General features: G+C 43.6%; 2 protein-coding genes across 2 annotated transcripts in view; one reads left to right on the top strand and one right to left on the bottom strand.

Moving 5' to 3' along the window:
- The window catches only part of DUSP27 (dual specificity phosphatase 27 (putative)), a 48,151-nt gene continuing 23,598 nt past the window's right edge, over positions 839–25,391 (top strand). The window contains exon 1 of the mRNA XM_021402121.1: positions 839–1,381. The gene's annotated coding sequence lies outside the window, so the exon portion shown is untranslated. The remainder of the gene's footprint in view (positions 1,382–25,391) is intronic.
- Positions 10,904–22,746, bottom strand: GPA33 (glycoprotein A33). Its single transcript, XM_021402132.1, has 7 exons — positions 22,109–22,746; positions 18,115–18,266; positions 17,000–17,210; positions 16,295–16,453; positions 12,748–12,861; positions 12,176–12,293; positions 10,904–11,532 (listed from the first exon to the last, which is right to left on the bottom strand). The coding sequence occupies exons 1-7, from the start codon at positions 22,140–22,142 to the stop codon at positions 11,451–11,453; spliced, it is 870 nt and encodes a 289-aa protein (XP_021257807.1). The 5' UTR covers positions 22,143–22,746; the 3' UTR covers positions 10,904–11,450.

The following is a 25,391-nucleotide window of genomic DNA, read 5'->3' as shown; positions in this document are numbered from 1 at the left end:
TCATGGAGATACAAATCTTGGATGTGTCCCTAATTAGTTGTCTGTTATGTGCGCATCCTCCTTAGAGCGCATGTGTCTTTGAACAACTCATTCTCAAAAATAAGAGCTTTTTTTCTTCAGTTTTTTATATCTTGTTCCAGCAGAAGTCCAGTTGTGAAATGCTATCTCCATAGCAACTAGCTGTGAGAGGAAATGAATTTCATTCCTTTTAGGAACTGGAACTTAGAATTCAGTAGTGTCATCCTTTGAATGATGGGAGGGAAGGGTAAAAAAGGATCAACATGCTTCAGAGCAAATTCAGGTGTGCTGATCAGTATTTTTAAAAATGCCAGTTGCTGTAAAGCCATTTGGGGACTTTCTTCCAGAATCACTGAACCATTTTTATATGTCCTTCTTAAGAGGTCGCCCTTATCCTTGAATTTTCTTGCACGAGTGTGTTTGCTTCCTTTGAGGTTGGTGTTCTACCTGCTAAACATTACCGGTTAAAACTCAGTAAACCTTGAACACTGAGATTTACCAGACTTAAAGGCATCAGGGAGCTTTGTAACAGGGTATAGAGATCAGAAAGATCAACATGATGGAAAAGGCGTTAAAAAAGAGGTGGAAGGACCAGCACAAGAGAAAGGTGCTACAAAGGAAGGGAAGGAGATCACTCACCTGTATCGGAAGATTCTGGGTTCACAGGGAAAAGTTTCCACCGAGGAGGGATGTCCAGAAAGAGATCCTTCCTCAGTGGCAGTCAGCCCTTAAATGAGGTCTAAGAGGGGTGGAGCCTTCTGGTCACACAGTGAATTGCCTTCACCTGTGCTCCCAGGGCTGACTGGGTCTTTCCTCCAGGTGCCCAGTGGTTCAGGCCATGACTCAGCACTTCCCATACACTCCACCCCTTCATGGCATGAATCAATGAAGGAGTCAGCTGGAGGGTGAGCCTTCCCTGATACAGGGATCTGACATATATACAATTGCCCGTCGCAATGCAGGTTGACACAATGAGAGAACTGATGGTCAGTTTGTGATTGCTGTTCTCTCATGGGCCAGTGCTCGATGACATTACTGGAGGCATGCAGTTGTTTGGTGCAGGTCCGTCTCATGCTCCACCAGTCCCACATAGGCCATCATCGCATGTCATGCTTGATGTCACAGCAACATTGAAATGCTTCTATGACATTCCACTCCTTCCGGTGATCCTGGAGACTCAAGAGACTCACAGGGAGTAGTACAGGTTTTTCCAATGGTACTAAGAGGGGGAGGTCTGCCTTCCACAACAAGATTCAGGCTGTATTCCTGTCCTGAGTCAACACTTTGGCTTGCACTGGAGCATGTCCCTGCCGTCTGTACCACACCCTTTGGCCAGATACCTGCAGCTGCATAAGTATATCAGGTACTAAAGGGGAGGGTCCTGATCTGCCATAGGGACATGATGAGGGTCCCCTTAGCAATGAAGACCTCAGTGTTGACCACGATGTCAGTAGGCCCTGTACCGATCACCAGAGGGACTACCAAACCTCCCACCTCCAGTAATCTTCCCCAAGGTACAAGTAGGCCACACCACCTTGTTCCTACTTGTACCTTCCAAGGCCATTCTATTTTCTGGGTACCGGGCTATAGATTCTCAGGGGCAGGGAGCAGAAGGTTATTTTAATTACCAATTTGGGGTCTTACCCAACTGTCAGTGCCTGTAATTTGGATCTTAAGAGCGGAGGCCCATGTTGTCTGTAGCATCTTCAGGGCACTGCGTCTGCCATCTCTAGTCCTTTCATTCAGGTCCCGCAGGGTTTCATAGAGTCTCTTTGTCTACCCTTGCAGGGACTGAGAGTCTCTCTTCAAATCAGCCTTCAGGATGCCATTATAACATTCAATGAGGCCTGCTCCCATTGGATTATATGGCAGATGGAATCACCATTCAGTATTGTTCTGCCCAGTGTTGTATTATCACGCCCATGAAGCGTATACCCTGGTTGCTCTCGATGACCTGCAGAGTCCCATATACCACCATTAACTTGCTTAAAGCCTTGATGGTGTAGGCCTGGTTTGCTTTTGGTACCAGATAGGCCTGCATCAGTCCACTTGCTGTGTCTACAGAAGTTAATGCATATCTATCCCCTTCAGATCACAGGAGAGGGCCTATATAATCAACTTGCCACCATTGGAGAGGGTTACGTCCTCTGGCAAAGTGGGCAGTTGTCTCTGGCAAGGCTTTCAGTCTCATTCTCAAGCAAGCTTTGCAATTATGACATGCCTGGATGATATCTGACATTGTTATGGGCAGCCCCCATGCCTTTGCAGCTGCCCACACTGTCTTCTGTCCAGCATGTCGCAGCTTCTGGTGTAGCCAGTGGGTGATGTTCCTGGAAGGAAAGTTGTCAATTCACCATACTCGAGCCAGTGTGTCGGCCTCATCATTTCCTGGTGACTGCAGGGGGTGATGTCCAGAAACGTAGTAGACACATATGGTTCTATGTTTAACCACATTCCATATGTCTAACCACATCTCCTTGCTCCAGATCAGTCGGGTGTGGATGGTCCAGTCTTGGGTGGCCCACTGTGCGATCCAAAGAGTGAGCCCACAATACACAGCCCAACTATCTGTGCAGATGTTCAGTGCACTGTCACCGGGTTCCTTGGTGATGACCATCCACACAGCTCACAGCTCTGCCCATGGCTACTCTGACCATCCCCCTCTTCAAACCAGATTGTGTCAGTGGGAGGATGGTATGCTACTGCTCTCCACTTGCTCGGGTTACCTTTGCTGGACCCATCCGTATACAGGCATCTTCAGGAATGGGATATTTCCCCTCCTGAACTAGACTCTTGCTCTCTAATGGAGCAACTGTTGTTTCTTTCGGCGCACCGCTGTGATACGTCACTGGGCCCAAGATCTTTTGAAGGTCTTTCAACAGTGATGACAATTGACTACTCCTCTGGCTAAGATAGGCAACCCATCGTGCCACTGTCTGCGCTTGGGCCACTCCTGTCTTAGGAAGGTGGGTCAGATCTTTCACCCACCCCTGAATCGGCAAGGTGGTCTTAACCGTGACCTCAGATGTTTGGGTTATTGGCTCTACTGCCTGTAATGCAGAGTAGGCAGCCAATACCAGTTTTTCCAGTCATGCTGTATCTTTGTTCTGCTCCATGCCAGACCTGAGACCAGAACCCGACTGGAGTCTGAATGGAATTCTGGCATTGCCACAGGCCCCAGCCAAAGCTGTCCCGAGTGACATGAACATCCCGTTCAGCTGGGAGGGTAGAATCAAATATACTCAGTGCCTGGGCTTGTTTAACAGCCAGTTTTGCCTGTTGGAAAGCCTCGTGTTCCTTTCTCCCCCAGTCTCATAGTTGCCCCTTTTTCATGAGTCCATATAATGGTCTCAGCAGCTGCGCTAAATGAGGTACAAAGGAACACCAATATCCCAATATACCCAAGAACTCCCACAGCTGCTTTGGTGCCATAGGGACTGGGAGTGCCTGAACCTTATCTATGACAGCACTGGGTAGTACTTTGGTCTTTCCTGACCAAACTACCCCCAGGAATTTCAGAGACAGGCCCGGACCCTGCACCTTCTGAGGGTTTATAGCCCATCCTTTTTCCTGCAGATAGGTAGTTAATGAATCTGCCGCCTGTCCTACTGCCTCCAGTGAGTCAGATGTCAACATGAGATCATCAATATAGTGATACAGGCTAACATTATTAGGTTTTTCCTAATTTGCCAGGTCACACGCCACTAGGTTATGGTAGTATGTTGGCAAATGTACGTACCCCTGTGGCAGGACTTGAAAGGTCCACTGTCTGCCTCCCTGTTTAAATGCAAACTGGTCTTGCGATTCTTCAGCAACTGGAATACTGAGGAATGCATTTGCCAAGTCTAGGAGACAATGGTAGGTTTTTATTTCCCTACTCAATATGTCCATTAGGCAATATTGGGTACGGCTGTGTGAACAGGCAGTGTGACCTTATTTAATTCTCTATAGTCTACAGTCATCCTCCATGTGCCATCTGACTTCTGCACTGGCCATATGGGGGAATTATATGGGCTATATCCAGGTCTTATGATCTCAGCTTTTTCTAATTCCTGCACAGTCCTTGATATTTCATCTTGCCCCCCCCCCAGGAGTCTGTACTGCCACACATCAGTAATCCAGCACAGTTCCAGCAGGCAAATAGACTCACGCTTCGCATGGCCTCTCAATATTGCCTGCACCGCCCAGATACTGATACACCTCTGTCAGAGTCTGAACTCTCCTGCGATTGTCTGGAGAGCCAGACCCCATAAAATGCCTGTGCCCAAGATCATAGAATTAGCTAGGTTGGAAAAGACCTACAGGATCATCCAGTCCAACCATTCACCTACCACCAATAACCCCACTAAACCACATCTAAGATGTACTCTGGGACTGAGGCAATAGATACCTTGTCCTTCTGGGGCAGGACACGCACAACCCCCAGTTTCAACCACATCTGGGTAACTGGAATGGTCTGTCCCCTGAAGCCACTGATCATCGCTCTATCCCCATAACTAATTGATGTTTCCACACCTGTGGAAACCAACACCATAAAGACCAAAAGAATTGACCAAAGAATTGTCAGCTCAACATAAGGCCTCTGGTCCCACCTGGCAGCCCTAGCTACATGGGAACTAATATCCCCTATCAAGCCATGAATTGGGCGAGAGCCAAGTCTTTTTCCTCAGGTGGCTCAGGCATTGTAGCCAGAGTCACCCGGGGAGGCCTTTTCCTTTTATTAGAGACTATAAAGTCCTCTAGTACCCAAGTATTTTCTGGTACTCATTCAATTATTCGTACCCCTGCTCTTTTGGAGTTATTTTGAAATTTTTGGTCATTAGTTGTTTCCATAATTAAAGCAAAACATGATTAGGTTGCCGATTGATTTTAGCAAAATCCACTCCAGCCCATATAAGGTCATTAAACATCTGTTTTTGGGATGCCCGTATGGGGCCCGATTGGGGTGACTGTGGGGCAGCTTTTCTAGTTTTAATTACTGGATATACCTCAGCCCCTTCCACTGTTCTAATATTATACCTTGCCCTTAAGCACTCCGTCTTCTCCAGATCAGCCACCAACTGGGCACCCTGCTGAATAATGGCCTCTGAGGCCACCAGGGGGTTCAATATAGATACTAAAGTGCCACAGTAGTGGGAAGGTGCCTGTTGTAAAATTAGGTCCCTCATTCTAGAGGAGGATTTTACTAAATTAAGACTTTTGAAGGCTTCCTCATAAATGACCTCTTTCATTCCTAGCTCACAAATATATGCTTGGAGGTCCTCCATGGAGGACCATAAACCTGCATGCACCAGGATATTGGTCTTATTAGGCCAAGTGATACAGCATGCCGCCATCAACTAACCCATTAGGGAATGATTCTCCTCATTATGTTGCACAGTGGCATATAGTCTTTGTCTAAGGGCAGGGTGCAAGGTAATGAATGCAAGCTTGGAAACTTCTGGTCCACTGACCACAACACTCTCTGCCCCCATGTCCCATAATCAAAGTAACCAAGCCAGTACACCTTCCCTTGTTTTCTGCTGAAATCATTGCACCAAACCCATCAATTCAGATGCCATATGGGGCGAGCTGTTACGTGAAGATGGGTTTGGGCAGGGGGCACCCCTGCTGGTCTATCCTGTATTTTTTTGTTGTTGTTTTTTTGCATCACTATAGGTCAGATCTTGAAGGGATCTGCCTCAAGTGGGGCTTTGAGATCCGATCTTGAGATTTTTTTTCTGTTGCATTACCCAGGTCTACTGGTTCAAGGGCCTGAGTATTTTCCAATGCGATACTCCGTATTTGCTTTAAAGGAAAAGTTAAACTTAGGTTTTTTCCGTGTCAGTAGGCCAAACTCTTGCTCAAGTTTCTCAATGCAATCACACAGTAATTGGTTCTCATTTTCTAAAGTACTATTTGAAAGTTCTGCACAATTCAGTGCCATTAATAATGGCCATGCTACGGTGGACACAGCCAGTTGGTGTTCCTTGTGATTAGTATATCTTTACCTAACCCATAAAAATATTTTGCCATGCCAGATGGGGATTGAGAAATATTTCCACTATTCCACAAGGGACCCTATTTTTCAACTATGGCTGCCAATTCATAAAAGGGTGAACCCAGAAATCCTGGGATGTGCCCTGACAGGGTTTTATCAAGAAGGATGATGTTCTCCCCCCTTGACCCATTTAAAGATATTCAAAAGGAAAGCCATTTCAATATCTTGCCATTTTAATATCTTGGTCCACCTGGCTCACCAAATGTAGCGATCAGAAAGATCAACATCATGGAAAAGGCGTTAAAAAAGAGGTGGAAGGACCAGCACAAGAGAAAGGTGCTACAAAGGAAGGGAAGGAGATTGCTCACCCGTATCAGAAGATTCTAGGTTTGCAGGAAAAAACTTCCACCAAGGAGGGATGTCCAGAAAGAGATCCTTCCTCAGTGGCAGTCAGCCCTTAAATGAGGCCTAAGAGGGGTGGAGCCTTCTGGTCACACAGTGAATTGCCTTCACCTGTGCTCCCAGGGCTGACTGGGTCTTTCTTCTAAGTGCTCAATCAGTGGTTCAGGCCATGACTCAGCAGTTCCCATACACAGGGTAACAAGGTCTACTTATTAGTGGTAAAGGCTTTTATCTGCAGTGGAATAATAGTTGAGTTCTAAGTTTACCAGCTGATGGCTGCGCTGACATTTCAAAATGTACAGAACTGTTATCTTTGGATTATTTTCAGAAGTCGGTACAATAAAAGTTTCATGTTTCATTTCTTACGAAGAAGAGAATTCATTCTTAAAATATTTATTCAGTATCATATTAATGTAAATACAAAAACTTCTAACAGCTTTTGTTACTATGCTTCAAGACTAGGGTAGTAAAATCTGAGCAGAAAGAGAAGAATGCAGACTTAAGATCCACAAGCTTCTCTGATTACAGTTTTCAGATTATTCCCCATACTTCCACGTGAACAGGTGAAAGGCAAGAGAGAAGTTCCCAATTCCCTTTCATTGAGTTATAATAAACTTGGTGCTAGTCCTAATGCATCCAGAATTAACCTTAATGGTTTGCTTATTGTTCTGTGAACTTCTTCAGATAGAAGACATCCTTTGTGTCTTTGCTGGAACTGATGATTCGAATAAATAGAAATGTAGTGCTGTTACTCTAGCAACAAGAATTGTGAGATAATTAACTCTTGTCTATCTGCTCAGTTCTGAATTGTGCACCATTCTTGAAATAAGTAGTGTCAGCCTCTGCTTTTTGCGGCTTTGTAATACTGCAGCTCAAGATCCTGAGAAAAGTGAGGAAGGCAGTGAGAGCAGACACTGGGCGGTGTGCAGGAAAGGGGGAGATGGAATCCCTGGGAGCCAACTCTTAAAGGATTCTAGGAAGACTGGCAGAACACTGGGGACAGTGTCTCCCAAGTGGAAAAACAGTTTAGGAATGGAGGTAGATCTGCCAGGAGTCATCTTGGCTTTTCAGGGAACACTTGACTGCACTTGAGTGCAAAAAAAAAAAAAAAGTGTATATGGGAGGTAGGAACAGGTGCTGGCCACAAAGGAAAAGCCCAGAAATATTGGCCAGGCATGTAGGGATGGTATTTGGAAATCCAAAGCTTTCCAGTGTGGCATTGATGTTTGTAAGGGATATCGAGGTCAAGAAGAAGAGCTGCGACTATATTAACAGGAAAAGACTGAACAGAGAAAAGTGCTCCTGTTGCTGAACAGTGTGACTGACCCCATTCCCCAGTGTGAGCTGTGAGTGACACAGTTCCCCAATGTTGCCTTTGCCTCAGTCGTTGCTATCAAGAGCTCGAATTTCTGTATTTGAAAGAAGGGAAAGCAATGGATGAAGATCAAGTTGGGAAATCGCCTGGGAGAACCTGACCCATACAAGACCACGGGGTGTGATAGGTTGCGTCTGAGGATGCTGAGAAAGCAGCCTGATATCCTTGCAAAGCTATTCTGTCTTTAAAAGGTCACAGAAAGCATGGGAAGTCTGCAGCAGTGGAGGGAAGGCAAATATATTGCACCCATTTGCCAAAGAACAATCTAGGGAACCATAAACCAATCAACTCCACTGCGCTCCTTGGAAAAATCATGGGTTGAGCCCTCTTGGAACACCTTTATGGGTAAATAGAAGGAGGAGACTGGCAGCAGTTAGCATGGGTTTGCTAAGGCAAAATCATACCTGACCATCCCAGTTGCCTTCCATGATAGATTTGTGAGTGAAAGAAGTGTAGCAGTGGTCATTTGCCTTGACTTTAGCAAGGCTCTCAATGTGGTATGCACGTGTCCAAGTTGGGATGCTAGGTGGGTGGACAGATGATTAAAAATCCATTTGGACTCTGAAGGTAGCAGTTAAAAAGGCATACTCTACGTGGAGGCCACTGACAGGTGTGGCACTGCAGGAGCCTGCAATACCCTGTTTAATGGCAGTGACCCAGGAAGTGATGGAGGGCACTCTTACCTGCTGAAGTCACCCAATGGAGGAAGCCAGCTGATACGCTTGAGGGCAGGAAGTGCTAATAGGGAACCGTGTCCTGAAGTCCAGCACCTAGGAGGTAAGGATCCCTTGCAACACTGCAGTCAGGACTAGCAGGAGAGCATCTCTGCTGGGAACAATGCCCAGAACTGAGGGGAAGAAACATAAACATTTGGAAAGTGACATGGAAATAGGAACAGAGGTGCTGATGAGAATACTTGCCTTGCAGAGTGTATAAAACTACTGGGACTCTGTCTTACATCCATGCTTCTGCTGTGCTGTGGTCATCTGTGCCTGCTGTCAGAGCATTTAACTTTTGTCCCATTGCTTTTTTCGCTCGTAGATGATGATGATTTTCTTGCCACATTTACTAGACCTCTTGAGTTCCTTGGCTTAAAAATGTCCAGATAAGAATGAACATTAAAAGCGAAGGAGCAGTTCTCTTAAGCAGTAGCAGTTTTCTGGGGAGAAGTAGTCACCTTTAGACAAAAGATGGAAACGTAGTAAAGTCCTGGTTAGTGTAATTGCTTTTGGCAGTGCAGGGTGATCCAACTTTTCAATTTGTGACATTTCTTTCCTACCTTCTTTTCTTTGGCTTGCTGGATTGTTGAAATGGGCTTTTTTTGTTTCCTTCATACACTTCATTATATACGAAATGACTTCTAGATTTCTGAGGTACTATCAGAAGGGGGAAAAATCATAACTTTTAAATATCTTAGTATGCTTGCTGAAAGAAATCTTGCTATTAATGATGTATCAAAATCATACTGTGGCTGTTCTCCCCAGTTTGGGTAACAGCAGTCCCGCAAGTGGGAAAATGGTTTGTGAGCACTTAAATTCTGGTGTTCTTTTGTTGTTCTTTTCTTTTCATGCACAGATAAAGCATGCTCTTCTGTCTGAAAGTTGAACATAACCAAATAGTAATACACTATAGACTGGAGTGTCACTCCTTTTCTGCTCAGTTCCCACCTTGTGAAGGGTGTGAGTATTGAGGTTAGGTGCGTGTACATTAATTCCCAGGAATTCATTAAATGTTGTTCACTTCCTTCATCTTCTCCCTAAATGTGTTGGGGGCACTGCTTTAGTTTTGTTTGAAGTTCAGAATATACTAGAGACTCTTGGAGCTATTCCTGCTTCAAAAGATATACAATTGATGGAAAACCTTGGAGTAGGTAGGAATTCAAATACGCGTATTTCTGACTGGCTGAATTTAAGAAATCGGTTGCTACACATGTAGCATCGTGGTAAATATGCAGCTTTCAAAATGTTAATCTTAAAAAAAAAAAAAGCTTGAGAAGAGGCAAAGTATCTCAGCTCTGCGTGCTCTCACTCAATTTATTTCCGAAGGAAGAACATAGCTTAGCATTGGAGAATGTAAGTAGCTCTTCTTCAATGGTTGTCATGTTTCTCTCTTACCTTCCTCGCTTGTTCTTATGGGACCTATTTAGAATTGAATTCATGGCTTTGAGGGGTCTTTTAACAATTTTTTCTGTACTTTGTGGCTGGTTTTTGTTTGTTTGCAGATAGCTTGATGCAGATTTGTTAATCTTCATTCTTATTTACATTTAAAATGACCAATGTGCAAATGTTATTTCAAGACTTCAGCTGACAAGCAACATTTAAGTTTCACATATCCTGAGAGTGAAAAATATGGAATAAGTAACACAATATCGAGATGTTTTAGAGATCAGAGTCAGCTTCTGGCCACAAATAGTATTCATAGTTGTCATGTCCTTTTGCTGGTCTTTCCAGTTAAGGACACTGATGAGAATCCACGCTATTATCCCTCACAGGAAGCCCTCTTTAGCCCAAGGATGTAAGTGTTTGCGAGGGAACAGAAAGCACTGACCAATGTCCTGAAACATTCATAAAAGACACGGCTTTTGTTTTGCAGTAAAAACCTGTTAAAATGCTAATTAGATTATTCATACTACACTGTCTCATTGCAAAAGAGAATAAGATGTGCCATTGTATTTTTTCTTCTCTGTTTCTGAGCTACGCACCTTGCTCTTTTACCTTCCTCCAGCTTCTGTGTGCAGTTCTTTTTTTGGTAATCCATCTTTGCAATGTTTAGTCATGCATCTAAACTAAGCACTGGAAGAAGTCCTCAGAATGTCTTGCTGAGTTGTGCTTCAAGTTGTTCATTGCCAGAGAGATTTGGGTTTGGATGTATCGTGTAAAAAACTCTGGTCTTTGCAGTTGTTATTACTACAAATGAAGGCTATGATTAGAGTATCATGCAAAACAAAGGCAGTCAGAAAGCTGTTATTCTTAGTAGTCTGACACGCACGGTTCATAATCTAGAAAACGCTGCCCGTGTGTAGGAGGATTGCTGGCTCTCCTGAAAGTTACATTTCAGAGTTTTGTTAGAAGGTATTGTTGCTTCAAACAGGAGACTTTGCTCATCTGTGCTTTTTTCCATATTTTTTATTCATATGTGCTTGTATAATACATACAAAAATATATTTAATAAAAGTCCATAAAAATAATCTTGCTTCAATCTTGCCTAAAATAATTTCTGTATTGGACAATGCTGCAAGCTCTGATATTTGCATAGCACTGTAAACAAGACCACCCTTCCTTGACAACTTAGGTTTCAAGGTCACTAGTTCTATGGATCTAGGGATATGCTAGCAACTCTGTTCTCCAGATAGACTTGTCTGGCTTCCTTCACAGAAAGTGGGATGGTGAGAAGACTGGTTATTTTTGGATGAGTGGGTGGAACAGTGCTTCACATGCATTTTTCTGCTATGAGGTTAAATATTAATACCCACTGCATGCTAAGCACATCTTTCCATTGAAACAAGAATATTTCCACCCCCCATCCCCCTTGGAAACTTCAAGACAGAGCCATTAGCTTTTACTTGATTATTCTAAATACTTCTTGTGGCAAGAAATAGGTGTTTGCTTTCTTTTCTACAGTGGTGTCTGTTCCTCAGCAAAACCTGAAGGTGGCATTGGCTTCCTGCTTCTTTCTTCATTCGTATTCAGAATCATCATTTGCTCTCTGAGTATCCATAGGTATCCTCTGCGCGCGTTCATCTTCATCTTCTCTTTCCCTAAAATGTTATGCAGGAGTAGTTAGTAGAGTAGGAGAGTAGGAGAGTTAGTAGTTAGTAGTTAGTTAGAGCCAGCTAGAAACTATACTGAAGAGATTTTGGGTTAGAATGGTTTCAGACTGCTCTATGTTGATCTAGAAGCGTACCAAACCAAACTCTAAATTAAGTCTCGCTGGTGGTGTGAGCATGTATGTAGAGAGAGGATGACTAGTGTATCGTTTCTCATCCCACTCTTCTGACAGTGGTCTTTCTTGGTGTAACGTTTCTGAGTACAGAGCATCATGTTGATTTGGGCATGCAAGGGCAGAAACAACTATAGGGACTATGAGAAATGAGAAACAGACTGAGCTTTGTCAATGACTGAGTGTGCTTGACTGAATGGGACCTGAAAATTCACTTCCAAGATGGAATGTTTGGATTTTGCCCCACAGAACGCAAAGGCATCTGATGATACAAGCATGTTCTGCGAGAAGAGATGGGAAGCACCAAGGTAGAAAGAGAAGAGGAAAAAAGCAGTGTGTACTTTCCTTGGTGACTTCTTTTCTCCCACGCTTTCCCATAGGCTGATGCCATAGGCTGATGCCAGCGGGAGAAGGTGAATCCTTTGTATGTTCCGTTCCCTTTTTTTGAGAAAGGTACTTACGTCTCCTCATAGTCCTTGTCCCCTCGGCAGCAGCAGCAGTAGGCTAGAATACCAATAACCACAACTGCAGCAAGAACTCCTCCAGCAATGCCTGCATAAAGGGCGATGTTCATGGATGCTGTAAAGGAGGAAAAGAATTACCCCTTTGCAGCGAGAATGTTATCAAATGCAATCAGCACAACCATTGGTCTTCAGATCCTACTGACAGAGCTGAACTGAGTAGAAGACATTTGTTTGACTACAGCAAATAGAATTAGTTCTGTACTGGGTCTCTGATAAGCCTACAGGAACAGCCCCTGGATCAGAACAACAGCTGTACTTTATAGAGATCAGATTCATACTTTGGGGGCTCAGGCTTAGCTTGTTATGCACATTTTTGGTTTCTTGTCAGCTCTGTGTGTTAGTGAGCACTCTGAGTGCTCTTTCTGCTGAGAATTAATTTTAAATTAATGTGCTACTTCTTGAAAGAAAGCAGAATTCTAAAATTTCGTTTACATTGCCTCTGTTAATGCTTTCACAGCTAGCTAGGGTGCATCCTCTGGTACAATCCTTCCAAAGGAATAGACTCTTACGTGGGACAACGCTGACTGTCATGTTGCAAATTTCCTTTCCCACACTGTTTGTTGAAGTGCAGATGTAAAAGCCGGAGGTATCTGCTGAGACGTTCTTCAGTGTTATTTGCTCTCCTGTTGTGAAACACAAACCAGTCAGGAAAAGAGAAGGACTATAGGAGGGAAGGAAATGGGGACAGCAGCCCTTCAGTTCTAGCTCAGGATGGAAGGGGTGAGGAGAAGTTGTGGGAGCTGACAGATTGCTCCCTCTTGCTCAGGAGTTTCCATGCTAGGCTTTAGGTCTTAGTGTGATTTGTGGGAGGACAAATGGAAGTGTGTTGTTTTGATTACAGAAAATGCAGTACTGGAACATTCCTTCTAGAAAGAAAACAAGAAAACTGTGGGTGGAGCATAAGGAGGTAGGTATGCTTAGTGACAGATTCTTTTTTTTTTTTTTGCAGTGGGTAGGTGGTCAGGAGCCCTTTTTGCTTTGAAATGTGAGATGGCACAAACCAGTGCCCATCTCATGAATTAACTTGTTAAACGGCAAAAGGTTCTTCAGTCCTCCAACCCTTAGGATTTCTGATTTGAATTATTGGGGGGGGGGTCATAACACAGAGAGGCTGTCCTTCTTTGTTTTCATAACAAGGTGTATAACAACTCCATATATGGCCTTTCGGAAGTAAGAGGTCAGAAGCAGGAGATTCAATATCATTGGCCAGGAGCCCGTATGAGCTTCTGGAACAGTCTAGTAAAAAGATAAGAAATACTATATAGTTCTGTAGCTTTTACCAATAAACGCCATTTTGCTGCTTATCATATTGATGCTACGTGCGGTATTTGGCCAGAACCAGGTTTAGGTTCTCTGTGTGCAAGGGTAATACGAAAAGGGTCGCCGGAGTTCGGTAACAGGGGTGGCAGTAGTTTTCCTCTCTGAGAGAGGCCATCCAGGCTGTGCAAATAAAGGAAGAAAAAGAAGAACAGTGACATGGGAATGCTTTAACGCCAGACACTGCCTATCCAACCTAGCAGAGCGCAGAACTGTAACTGAATCTTAGCTGTTTGTTAAGCGGTGCTTGTTACATCTCCAGCTGATGCTTGCAGGAGTACTTCTTTTTTATTGTTGTTTTCTACTGATAAAAGTCCAAATTCTGCTCTAAAATCCGGAAGCTCTGAATGCTTTTCAGTAGCTTTTCTGCTATGTTCTCTGTGCTTTTCAGTTCTTTCCAGCTCCTGTTTGGGACAGAGATTCTGTTCAGTCTTTGCTGACGCCTAGTGCCAGCTAGAAAAAGAGCGTGCAAACCAAGAAATAATGAGCTCCACCTGCTTCTTTTTTTTTGTTTTTAAGTCTCTGCTGTCTGAGCTTTCTTCACCGTTTCTTTCTTTTTCCTTCCTCCTCCAGTACGATGTTTATAGCTCTCAGAACTGCAGTTTGCTACTGGACTGTAAATCCTACTATATTAACTTAAAAGTAATTGACTGCTGAGTCAAATTGGAACAATGCACGTCAGATACTGTCAGTTTTGGAGTGGCTCCTGAGGGAGTTCAGCAGAATGGGCCCCACTTAGCCTAGGACAGTAAGAAGCGTATTGCTTGGAGTGACAGTGGAGCATCCAGCCACCACGGGGGGTCAGGGACAGCTGGTTCACTTACTGGACAACAGTGCTCTGATGAAAACAGAAATAATGTGGAAATGGGTCAGAACAGAATCCTGCTCCAGGAAAGAACAGAATGAAGGCAGGAGTGGGGAGACAGCTGTTGCTTTGAGAAGACAAATCAGGGTGTGTGCAGGGCTGTGCGTGATGCACTGGCACCGCTTAGTGGCCAGCCAAGTGAGTGTGGTTTGTGTTTCTGTGTAGGTTCCATCTTTTGCATAATTTATGCAAGAGTCATCTACTGGGAACTGAGTAGCCTACAGCCTTAACATATTTAGTTTAGCAATGCTACAATAACTTAAGCCAGGAAAGATGTTCAGGTTCAGACAACGTAGTCTGTCTTTTTGGAGTTAAGATATCAGGAAGAAAGGAAGTGGCTTGGAGTAATAAATCTGGGTCCTGAGATACTACTGCACTTTAAAGGCTATTAAACTCACATTTTTCTATGAATAATTCTACCTGAGGTCCATGGAAATTCATATCCTTTTCTCAGATTCTGATGTAAAAATAAAAGCAAATAAAACATTAGGGCTTGTATGACAGTCCTAAAGAATCATAGAATGGCTTGGGTTGGAAGGGACTTCAAGGATCATCAAGCTCCAACTCCCCTGACACAGGCAGGGATGCCAGCCTCCACATCTAATACTAGATCAGGCTGCACAGGGCCCCATCCAACCTGGCCTTGAACACCTCCAGGGACGGGGCATCCACAACCTCTCTGGGCAGCCTGTTCCAGCACCTCACCACTCCCACAGTAAAGAACTTCCCCCTGATATCCAACATAAATCTTCCTTCCTTCAACTTAAAACCATTTCCCCTTGTTCTGCCATTATCTACCTTTGTAAAGAGTAGCCTCCTGTTTGTAGGCTCCCTTTAGGTACTGGAAGGCTGCAATGAGGTCACCCCGCAGCCTTCTCTTCTCCAGGCTGAACAAGCCCAGCTCCCTCAGCCTGTCTTTGTGGGGAGGTGCTCCAGCGCTCTGATCATCTTTGTGGCCCTTCTCTGGACCCTCTCTAACAGCTCCCTGTCTTTCTTCTATTGGAGGCCCCAGACCTGAACACAGTACCCCAGATGGGGCCTCACAAGGGCAGAGTAGAGAGGGACAATCACCTCCCTCTCCCTGCTGCCACCCCTCTTCTGATGGAGCCCAGGATACTATTTGCTTTCCGAGTGGAAGAGCACACTGCTGGCTCATGTTCAGTTTTTCATCCACCAGGACCCCCAAGTCCTTCTCTGCTACTCTCAAGGGCTACTCTCAAGGATTGCTCCTCCCAGTCTGTATATATGCCTGGAATTCCTCCGGCCCAGGCACAAAACTTTGCCCTTTGCTGTGTTGAACCTCATTAGATTCACCCAGACCCACCTTTCAAGTCTGTTGCGGTCCCTCTGAATTGGAAGCTTCTTTTATTCTCAAAGTAGGAACAGTGTTAACTGTTTCTCATTACACTTTCCTATAGATTAAGAGTCATCTCTGGAAGGAAAGTGTCTTCCAGAGCCAGCTTTTCTTTGCCCTAACTCCAGAAAGTGACCTGATCATTGTCAAGCGAGCTGAGATATAAAGGGACACCAGTTAGAAAACTGGATTTTATTCCTCATGCTATCCCACCCTTACATCCAGCAACTGAGTAGGAATTATTTCTTCCCACTTCCAAAGTGAGACAGCTTTCTTGCCAGGTAAGAACTAAAAGTGCAAAAGTGCAAAACAGCGACCACTGTTACTTACAGTAAAAGTCCTTTTTGCCTTGCTAAGTTACTCAGGAATGTATCTTACCAAAAGGACAATTTCTTAAAATCCTGGTTAAAGGATTTCCTAGAAAGAGAGTTCTAGTGTGTTCTTCTATTTGCATTTCAAAGTCTTTCTAACCCAGAACTATGGAGAGCTCAAAGCCTTGATGTCTTTGAAATTCCCATACCGTTTGTTGTTTGTAGTACACGGGGTTCATTTTGTATGTTGAAGCTTTGCCAGGTATATGTGGGTTTTGGGGAGCCCTCATGAGAAAAGCAGGTTAGATTGATAGTCTGTCCATATTCTGCTGTGCCCACAATCTTGCATTCTGGCTTGGATGGTGCAACTGAAGGAAAGAAAAAGAGAATTTGGTTAATTATGTGTAATATTTTGTTTCAACACATTTCCTGCATCTGTTTTTTAATTCCTCCAGAACAGAGGCTGGCCTTGCACCTACAGCCTTTTCAAAAGAAGGTTGTCCCTAATCTGTTTGTTCCTTCTTGATACTTGTCGGCCAAGAAGAAACTGTACGATGCTTTTTGGGATATCTCTAATAATGTTGGATAACTCTTCTTTTGGTAACTGGAGAGTGACAAGCCACAGAGTGAATGAGGAATGATCTGCAATAAGCTTACTAGGTTAGTAGGAGAGTGACCCATACCACTCTAAATATTTTCTATAGTCAAGTATCAAAGGGAGTTGGATGCTTTAAGCATTCCAACCTACTTCTGTAGTTGTAGGAAAAGACTGAAGACAGGATTATGGATTATGATTTACTGGGAGATTTTTTTTCTGTTAGAAAGTCAATTTTATAAAAAACAGTACGGACTTTAGAAGAAGGATAGTGGATCATCCAGTGAATCTAATCTAATTTTGTCTCCATCGTGCTTACTGAGGACGAAAAGACTCGTGAGTGCAGACTGCCGCGGGGGGTCATCCCGTAGACGAACGCTGCATACATACGTCCCGTTGTCTTCCATGGTTACTTCATTGATGGTGATGCTGATGTCTCCACTGTTTACATCACCAGTAAAATGTATTCGGTTCTCGTAGCCCTTGCCATACTGTACAAGTCCATCAAAATACCTAGTGACAGCATCATCCTGTCAGAGAGGGAGGGAAACTAAGCAATCTTAGTTTCTTCTGTGCAGATCTATGGTCTAACTCCATAGATTAGTTCATTCTTAAGAGAAGAATAACTCAGAAATCAATAAAAGGACAAAAAAAAAAAAAAGCCAAAACTTGGAAGTTCAAAAGAGTGAGAGTTTCTGACTGGAATCCTCCTTACATCTTTTCTGGTCAGAGACAGCCAATTGCTTTTGCTGGGTCTTTACTTTTTTACTTTTCCTCTTCATGATGGGACATCATGAAGATGTGATGATATTTGATATTGTTTGATATTCATGTGTCAACAAAATCCTCCTATGATTATACATATTCCCTTGCCTTCTTCCAGCAGCGATCTTAGGAGAAGAAACCCTTGGCAGTTACTCCAAGGAGGACTCCAAATGCTGCTTCTCCTCTCTCTAATTCCCAAGAAGAACTTTAGAGGTCTTTGTGTTGTATTCCCTGTGAATGTAAGAGACCTCAAGAATCTTTCCATGTACTAGTATCAATTAAAACTTCTTATACATCAGCAAATATGTATACATACAATATATGTATACTACATACGCACAAAAATTTGCAAAGCTTTTTATAAACTATCTGAATTTCTCATATACATAAATCGATGTAAACCCAAGGGACATACACATATCCTCAATATACAATTGTAAGACCAGAAGAGAAGGAAAAAAAGGGTGGGGGCTTGCCTAATGTCACACAACAGATTTGTATTAAATTGAATCTACCATCAAAGTTTCTAATTGCATAGGTCTGAGATTAAAGAAAGTCTTGAAGGGATCCCTTTCTTCCAAAACACTTTCTCACCATCCTGCTTCCATCTCTCCTCCCGCCTCCCTCTTGGATGCCCTATCATATATTTTGTTATGCAATTTGATTTACCGCACTAATGATTTTCTTCCAGACAACAAAATCTCCTGAGCTGGTGAAAAAATTAGTATTAAAATTACAGCGGAGAGTAGCGTTCTTCCCTCGTGCCACCTGTACTTCCTTGGTGGGTGTTTCCACAGTGAGGGCATAAGTGGTCACCAGAACTGGAAAAGAGAATGAATTCATTGGTCAGCAAAACTAATAGTATCTGATTTCCATGTCTGGCTTTTTTACCTGCCACAAAAACCCACAACTTCCCCTCTGTCAGCCATGGCATTCCCTTCTGAGCAGGAGGCAACATACGCTGCTGCTGATGGACTATAGGGAGCTGCTGCACAGGATGGCAGAGAAACTCTGTTTTCTTTGCCTTACTTCCCTCTTCTTTACCTGAACAAACACTTCTGTGGAGTTTATAAAGATGTAATTTATTTTATGAGCCCTCTTTCTGTATTTTCTGTATAGCACCATTTGAAAACTCTGTCTGAAACCAGATAGAGGGGAAGGAGAAGGGAAAGGAAATGCTGCTGAGAGGCACTCCTGCGCCAAGGAGGAGCGAGGTCCAGTAAGGAGGAAGGTGGAAGAGCGCAGAGATGTATGCTCCCCTGAGAGAGGCACGCTGTGGTGGTGAAGGTTTGCTTCTGAAATGACCAGGCTGAGTCGGTGCTCCTCAGGAAGGACATGATTAAAAAGCTGCCATCTAGCAAGCTCTGGGGCCTGACTCAGCCATGTCTCTGTCCATCTGAGATCCACAAGGAAATGAAGTGTGCAAGGAAGAGAACAAAGGACATCTGGATTCCACTGTGAGTTGCATCAGGATTGTAAATACAGGCTGTTCTAGACAAAAAGTTGTTACAGCCACATGCCTTAGGCCGAAAGAAACAAGCCGTTGGAAAATCGACACTACCAGATCCTTGACTGTAGCAGCAGTGCACTATATATAAAAAATAATGGTGTAAGGACCAAAAAGACTTTGATATCACCATGGGTTAGTATGGGACAGCTGGCACTAGGATCTGCTCCCCTGTCAGGGGCAAAACCTTCTATAACAGCTTGCTGGATCCAGTCTGTTCCCCACAGCAAATGGTCCTTCCATCTCCTTGCAGACGTGGCCTGTCCTGCCAGAACTGCTGCATTTCCCTCTCCTGAGACGAGATGGCTGGGAATTTCTACAGCAGCCACACCTTTCTCTCCTCTGCACGCTCCTTCCTTACTGCAGGGCACAGATGCCCTCCCATCCACAGCTGTCTTCAGAAAGCTTCAGGCATTTTCAGTGGAAGTGCCAAGATTGCCTTTTGTGCTTGGTAGTGTCCTGGTAAGAAAAGGTTGACTGACCAGAGCAGGATGCTTCTGGCTAAAGTTGCCAGCTTTCTGTGTTCTCCGCTCTATAATTGGGTTTTCTATGGTCTTGATTATTAAGCTGCGTATCGGTTTCTTCCTCATGGCAGTAGTGGTTTCTACACTCTCAGGCACTGATTCATCTGTAACTGTTGACAGCCATGCAAGGGAAACCAGCAGGGCAAAGTACCTCTAATGTTGTTTTATTGCAGCCACTCCCTGGTCTTTCCCTGCTCTGCAACAGCCAGCACAAGGGCCACGCTTGCACAGCCTCAGGGCCTTCTGACTGCTTCTAATCATTCACCCTGCATGAGAGGCACTTATAAAAGCCATCTTTTTTGCCTGTCGCAACTGGATAGAGATGCTTTCCTGCATTTAGGTGGAAAGCATCATAATCTGTACTAGGAGATGGAGCAAAACCAATTTCCTGATCCTTTTGTCACTCGGAAACTTGTTCCACCAGACCAGGCTTCACTGACAGGTCATTAACTCAGCCCTGAGGCAGAGGAGAAACTGTCCAGCCCTAAGGCTTCACTCAGAAGTGCTTTGGCTCCTTCCAGTTGGATGACTGAAATCCTACAATAAAAAAGATTTGGTTTTTGTTTTGTTTTCCCAAACATCTTCAGTACAGAGTCATGGAACATCTGTGTACTGGAGAAACAGCCCGTAGCAAGAGAGATGGCTAATTTGTGTGTTGCTATCGTCTTAATGCCCAACATCTTCTGATGTTCTCCCATTTTTCACCTATTACATCTCTTTCTTGCTCACATGTTGCCCTCGTTACATCTCCTTTTGGCTCTTGGGGAAGTGGCATGATCTCATCCTGAGGTGCCATTTACTTTGCTGATTTCTTTCCATCCTCCTTCTTGCCACATTTGACCCCTTCAAAGTCACCAACAGCCAGTTGGTTACTGTTGGCATGTTTTTTGAATAGATTCAGTCCCATTTCTTAGACAATTGAAAGGACAGGAGAATCAGCTCTGAAGAACTTCAGGAAAGCAGTGGGGACAAATAGCCACTATGTCACTAGATGGATGGCATCATCTAGATTTAAGCCTTAGAAGTACTTTTTATCATTATTAATTACGTTTGTAACATTTTTTAAAATTGAGAGAAGTTTAACCTCCCTCTGCTCAACTTAAAACATTAGTACAAGTGCAAAGGAAGAAGAAAATCAGAGTGTTTACTTTCACATTTGTTACTGTATACATGTTAATGCGTAGTATCAAAACAGAGTGAAGGGCAATTAGTAGAGCTGAAACCAGTTAAAGGGATATTTTCCTTGCTGAAAAGATTGAGATTCTGATCAAACAGGGCTGTTATTGCTGAGTTGCCTTGGTTAGTTAGGCTAGTGAGGAACAGAACTGAAAACTGTTAGCTCAAGTTTTACAAGGAAATGCTTGGAGTTGATTTCTACTAAGAAGCTTAGCTGAAAATCAGTTCCAACATGGGAGAGGGGAAACCTCTCATGTGTGAGATTTGCATTAAAATTAAGTATTTTGTTTGATTCAAAATGACCAATTTGGGGCCTTCCATTCAGCAAGAAGGACACAGTGGCAGTCAGTCACACACTGCTGTGACAAGTTTGGCAGAAGGCAGCCTTCACTGACAGCTGGACACGGGTCATTCAACGCAGCTCTTGCATTCCCACCCTGCACTGCAGTGTGCTGTGTAGTTCCTCTGCTCTAGTGCACTGTAGGAAGCTACTATACCTTCTCCAATTTTTCTTTTTTTCACTCTGAATTATCATTTGAGTCCTACCCAAACAGCCAAGAAGAGCTTCACGCAACATACAGGAGATAAACATTCCAGTGCAGAAATCCGTAATTCAGATAGCATCAAGGGTGAGGATAAGGAAAAAGGAGAATGAATACTAGCAGTGTTATGCAATTTACACAGTGATCACCAGATTATGACTCAAGTCATGTTTATTTTATTCAGAGCGTGATTCCTTTTTCTAATTCGCTCAAGCCTCATGAATTTCCTTTTTGTGGAGCCGTTTGTTGAAGCAAAGCTTTCAGGGTTTTTGATTACAAAATTGTGAGTGGTTTCCATGTACGTAGCTTTCTCTAAAGTCTGCAGGATGACGTAGAACCATTTGTATGAGAAGACAAGTCCGAAAGCAGTGAGACTCAGACTTTACAAGGCAGGATGAGGAATAGCAAGCCTGATGAAGGCCAAAGGCAAACTGCTGAGTTATATGCGTAGGCAGGGATCGCTGTGCATCCCCTTGACATATATAATATATAAAGATCGCAAATCATACCCGAGTATTTATAAACAGGAGGAGTTAACTTATGGAGACATCTACTCCATGCAGATATATGTATAAAAGAATAAAATCCAAGGACTTTTCAACTTCAGTTGAGGAAATGCCTTCTTCAAGACGAAATGCTGCATTTAACAGAAGTCATTACAATTGGTTTCAGAAATATTTTTCGGCCTCTTGAAGTACAGCATTCTTTTCCTGTTTCTGAAGTTGACTTGCAGTTTTACAAGATGCCTGTGAGTCTGGGCATTCAGCATATGGGAAGTAAATACACCTGCCTGATCATCAACATGCAGAAACTTATGTTAAACCGAAGCACACCAACTCTGCTGTATTACTGAGACTCCGTTGTGCCGTTTCCTTCTACCCAACCCTTGAAGATACAATCAAATCGGTACTCACCTGCACTGAAAATGAACAGCCGAAGCCCTTTCATTGCTGTCCTCCTCCTTTCTCTCTCCTTTCACCTCAAGGTGCTCTTCCTTCTAACTTGGAGGTGGCTAGAGAAGTAATTGACTTTAGCTGAAGGCTACTGCACAGTGACATCACAGGTCCACTTCCTCATTCTCTTTTAAAGTGTTTTGCTCTGCCACTCCTCCCACCCAGAATGGCAGGGCAGGTTACCAATAGCATTTGATATCTCTTGCCACTCTCTGTCCCTTGGAGGGAGGAAACTTATCCTCTTGTGAACTTTCTCCCCCAGTTAACTGCCTCTCCCAGTTTCTCCTCACACCCAGGTACATAAAGCGAGAGAAGAGGCAATCCGAAGAGTACGATCACTGGGAGTGTACAACACAACAATTGCAGTCATTGTTCATCATGTCCAAGTTAACAGTGGGGGCAGAGGCTGTGATGCAGACACGGAGATGGCCTGGTGCTCCTGCAGTTCTACTGCCCTGATGTTGTGGCAGAGGGCCAAGGCATGCTGGGGGTAGTGCCAGGTCATGTCTGTCACAGGTGGATCCACTTCCAGTAGTTCTTCTTCATCTTGTGGTAGATCTGCCTCCATGGGCTCCTCCCGGTCAGTCTTGAAACTGTAGCAGCATGCAACACATTCATGCATCATCTGGCAAAGGGGATGAGATGTAGTTTACAAATGTTCCCTGATGGTACAATACTACCGAGGGCAGTAAAAATTAAGAGTTGTAGGAGTATGTCAAGATACAGAGTAACAGAATTATAAAATTGCTTAGAATTTCTGTATTTGCAAATATTATACTGTTAAATGGAAATTAAAGCAGACAAGGGAGGAATCTATGCAAAGATGAATAGTGAAGTTGTGGATAATTCTCTTTAAAATTGATTAGGTACTTAGTGATGGAAGTAGGTAAATCTAGAAATGATTAGTGAAGGAATAGGAAAGAAAAATGAAAAATCATTACAATTGTATAAAATACAATGCTCTTGCACTTGTAGTGCTGTCAGCACTTACTGTTATTCCCTACCCCCTTCTAAAGAGATGAAAAAAAACTAGGCAAGGTAGAGAGTAAGGCATAAAAATGTAAGAACTGCATTAATGGGAAAGACCAAAAGCTTACTGTCCATTTTTCTGACAGCCGGCGGTGGTGGATGTCCAGAAAGAATCTAGGCCAGGGGTAGTGATGCATGACTGTGATTTGTAGCTCAGGGATTTCCTGGTGCCATATCTTTGTAACTAGTAGTACTAGACAGATTCTCTCACTTTGTTCAATCTTTTTTGAGGTCATGTAAACTTACAGCAACTACAGAATCCAGTAGAAAGGTGTCTCACTGGTCAGAAATACAGAAGAAGTTCTGCATGAAGCAAAATTAAAGTAGACTGTGATTATTCAGCTTGGAAGAAATATAGATGAGAACATGATAGAAGGTTCCAGAGCAAGGCAACCGACTTGTGTTGCAAGTCAACTGGAAAAGGAGGGGTAGTAACAAGGCTAAGAAGCTCAAAGCAAATAAACAAAAGTTGGGTATCAATGAAGTCTTCCAGGCAGTGCCTGGCACTCTATAATCATCCAAGGTGGTAACAGATCTTCTTCCATGGTGCTTTGCCAGGAAATACGAACCAGTACCTACACAGATCTGTCAGATGATACCATGAATGACAGCAGTGCAGTCCTTTGTGATTCTAGCCTCCTCCTCAGGCCACAGGCCCATTTCTCCCATTTCTTTTGCCCTAGGATTTAGAAGAAAATCACTTCCAGCTGGGGATTCTGTGAATCTTAGCCAGGTGTTCAAAGCTCTTATGCTCATCTGTCTAAGTGCATGGCTTGCACAACAGCTGTTTGCGCCAAAGGTACTTTCTCTCTTTCCCCTGAAAAAGGCTGTAGAATAAACTGATCGATGGCTTGTAGCATGCTAGCTACACATCCACTGAGGCATGTACAGTGAAAGTCCAGCCACTGCTCACATATTCTGTATGGGCCCTTGGAAGGCACAAATTTGCACTAATTTAATTGACTGAATGTCTTGGTTTGGGCTAGATAAATCTGTTTTCCAAAATTCCATAGAGAGCATATGCTTCAGCACCCTGATATGTACATAAATCTGATATTAAGCAACTTGTTTAGATGCCCTTTATTTACTACTCTAGTTAGTTAGGGGTATTCAGACACTTAAATCCTGATACTTTTTCCCAACAGTTCTTTTTTGAGGGCCTCAGGAGTTTTTGATAAATGTGGGAAATGAATGCACAGTTTACCTATAAGAATTCTGTAGAGCTCTGTGTGCAGAAGGAGTGGGACAGATGGCAATTTTAAAGGATTTTAATTTGGTTTCTGAGTTGACTATCTTTCCCTGTCTAGTATGAGCTGCAAAACTCATAGGCATTGACACCACTACTAAAAGAACTGCCACCATGATCCTGGAAGCTGTTGCAACAAAATGCAAGGAAGAACTTTCAGGTTGTCTATGTTTCTCTATGTAACATATACAGGTCCTATCTGCATCTCTACCTGTGAGCAGTTGTGGTGGGCTTGGCAGGATTTTCAAGCCCTATAAATATCTTGGGCACTGGCACAGGCCTCCCCAGGGAGGTGCTGGAGTCACCGTCCCTGGAGATGTTCGAGAACCGTGTGGATGTGGCACTGAGGGACGTGGTCAATGGGCATGGTAGGGATGGGCTGGTGGTTACACTGGGTGATCTTAGAGGTCTTTTCCAACCTTAATGATTCTGTGATTCTAAGTTTAACCATCATCCCCCGTTGCAGTTGTATCCTGAAGATTAATGGATTTTCAGAAGCAATTCAGTGACTTAAAAGCATCAGTTTTTATTGGATGTCAATGGTATATGTGCTCCTGAAACTCCATTCTCCAATAATATGGGAGCCCATAAACAAACTTCTTTAGATCACTTCCTGCCTCTGTTAGCAACAATTAACATGAACACATGTAGCACTACATTTGAGAGGTGGCTAAAACTTGCATCGCCCAGAGAAGACAGCTGTTGGATCAACTAGTTCTTCCTTTTTTGGCACATTAGGATCTGTTCAAACCTGTAATCCAAAATCCATTTCCCCCTTGGTGTGACTCAAGATTCAGTACATCTCTTTTTCTTGTTCCTGCTTGCCTGGCCCAGTAAATGGATAAAGACAAGTCTAGGGTATGAGTACACAAAAATCTGGGTGCCTGCTTCATGGCTCTTCCCTGTTGCCACGCAGCATCCCTGGTAGGGATGCAGCCCTCGGGTAAGAAGCATGGGGCAGATGCACCC

This window comes from Numida meleagris, chromosome 1 (assembly GCF_002078875.1).
Source record: "Numida meleagris isolate 19003 breed g44 Domestic line chromosome 1, NumMel1.0, whole genome shotgun sequence".
Classification (NCBI taxonomy): Eukaryota; Metazoa; Chordata; class Aves; order Galliformes; family Numididae; genus Numida; species Numida meleagris.
The sequence above is the reverse complement of the archived record's forward strand: the minus strand, read 5'-3'. Positions and strand labels throughout refer to the sequence as shown.

What these genes read in the sequence shown, in the direction of transcription:
- GPA33 (XM_021402132.1), bottom strand. Translation starts at nt 22,142, where the DNA reads ATGAAAGGGCTTCGGCTGTTCATTTTCAGTGCAG. An exon ending in CACGAGTCTTTTCGTCCTCA is followed by an intron (nt 16,454 to 16,999) that starts GTAAGCACGATG and finishes TCTTTCCTTCAG; the next exon opens with TTGCACCATCCAAGCCAGAA. An exon ending in GACAGTCAGCGTTGTCCCAC is followed by an intron (nt 12,294 to 12,747) that starts GTAAGAGTCTAT and finishes CCTCCTTTACAG; the next exon opens with CATCCATGAACATCGCCCTT.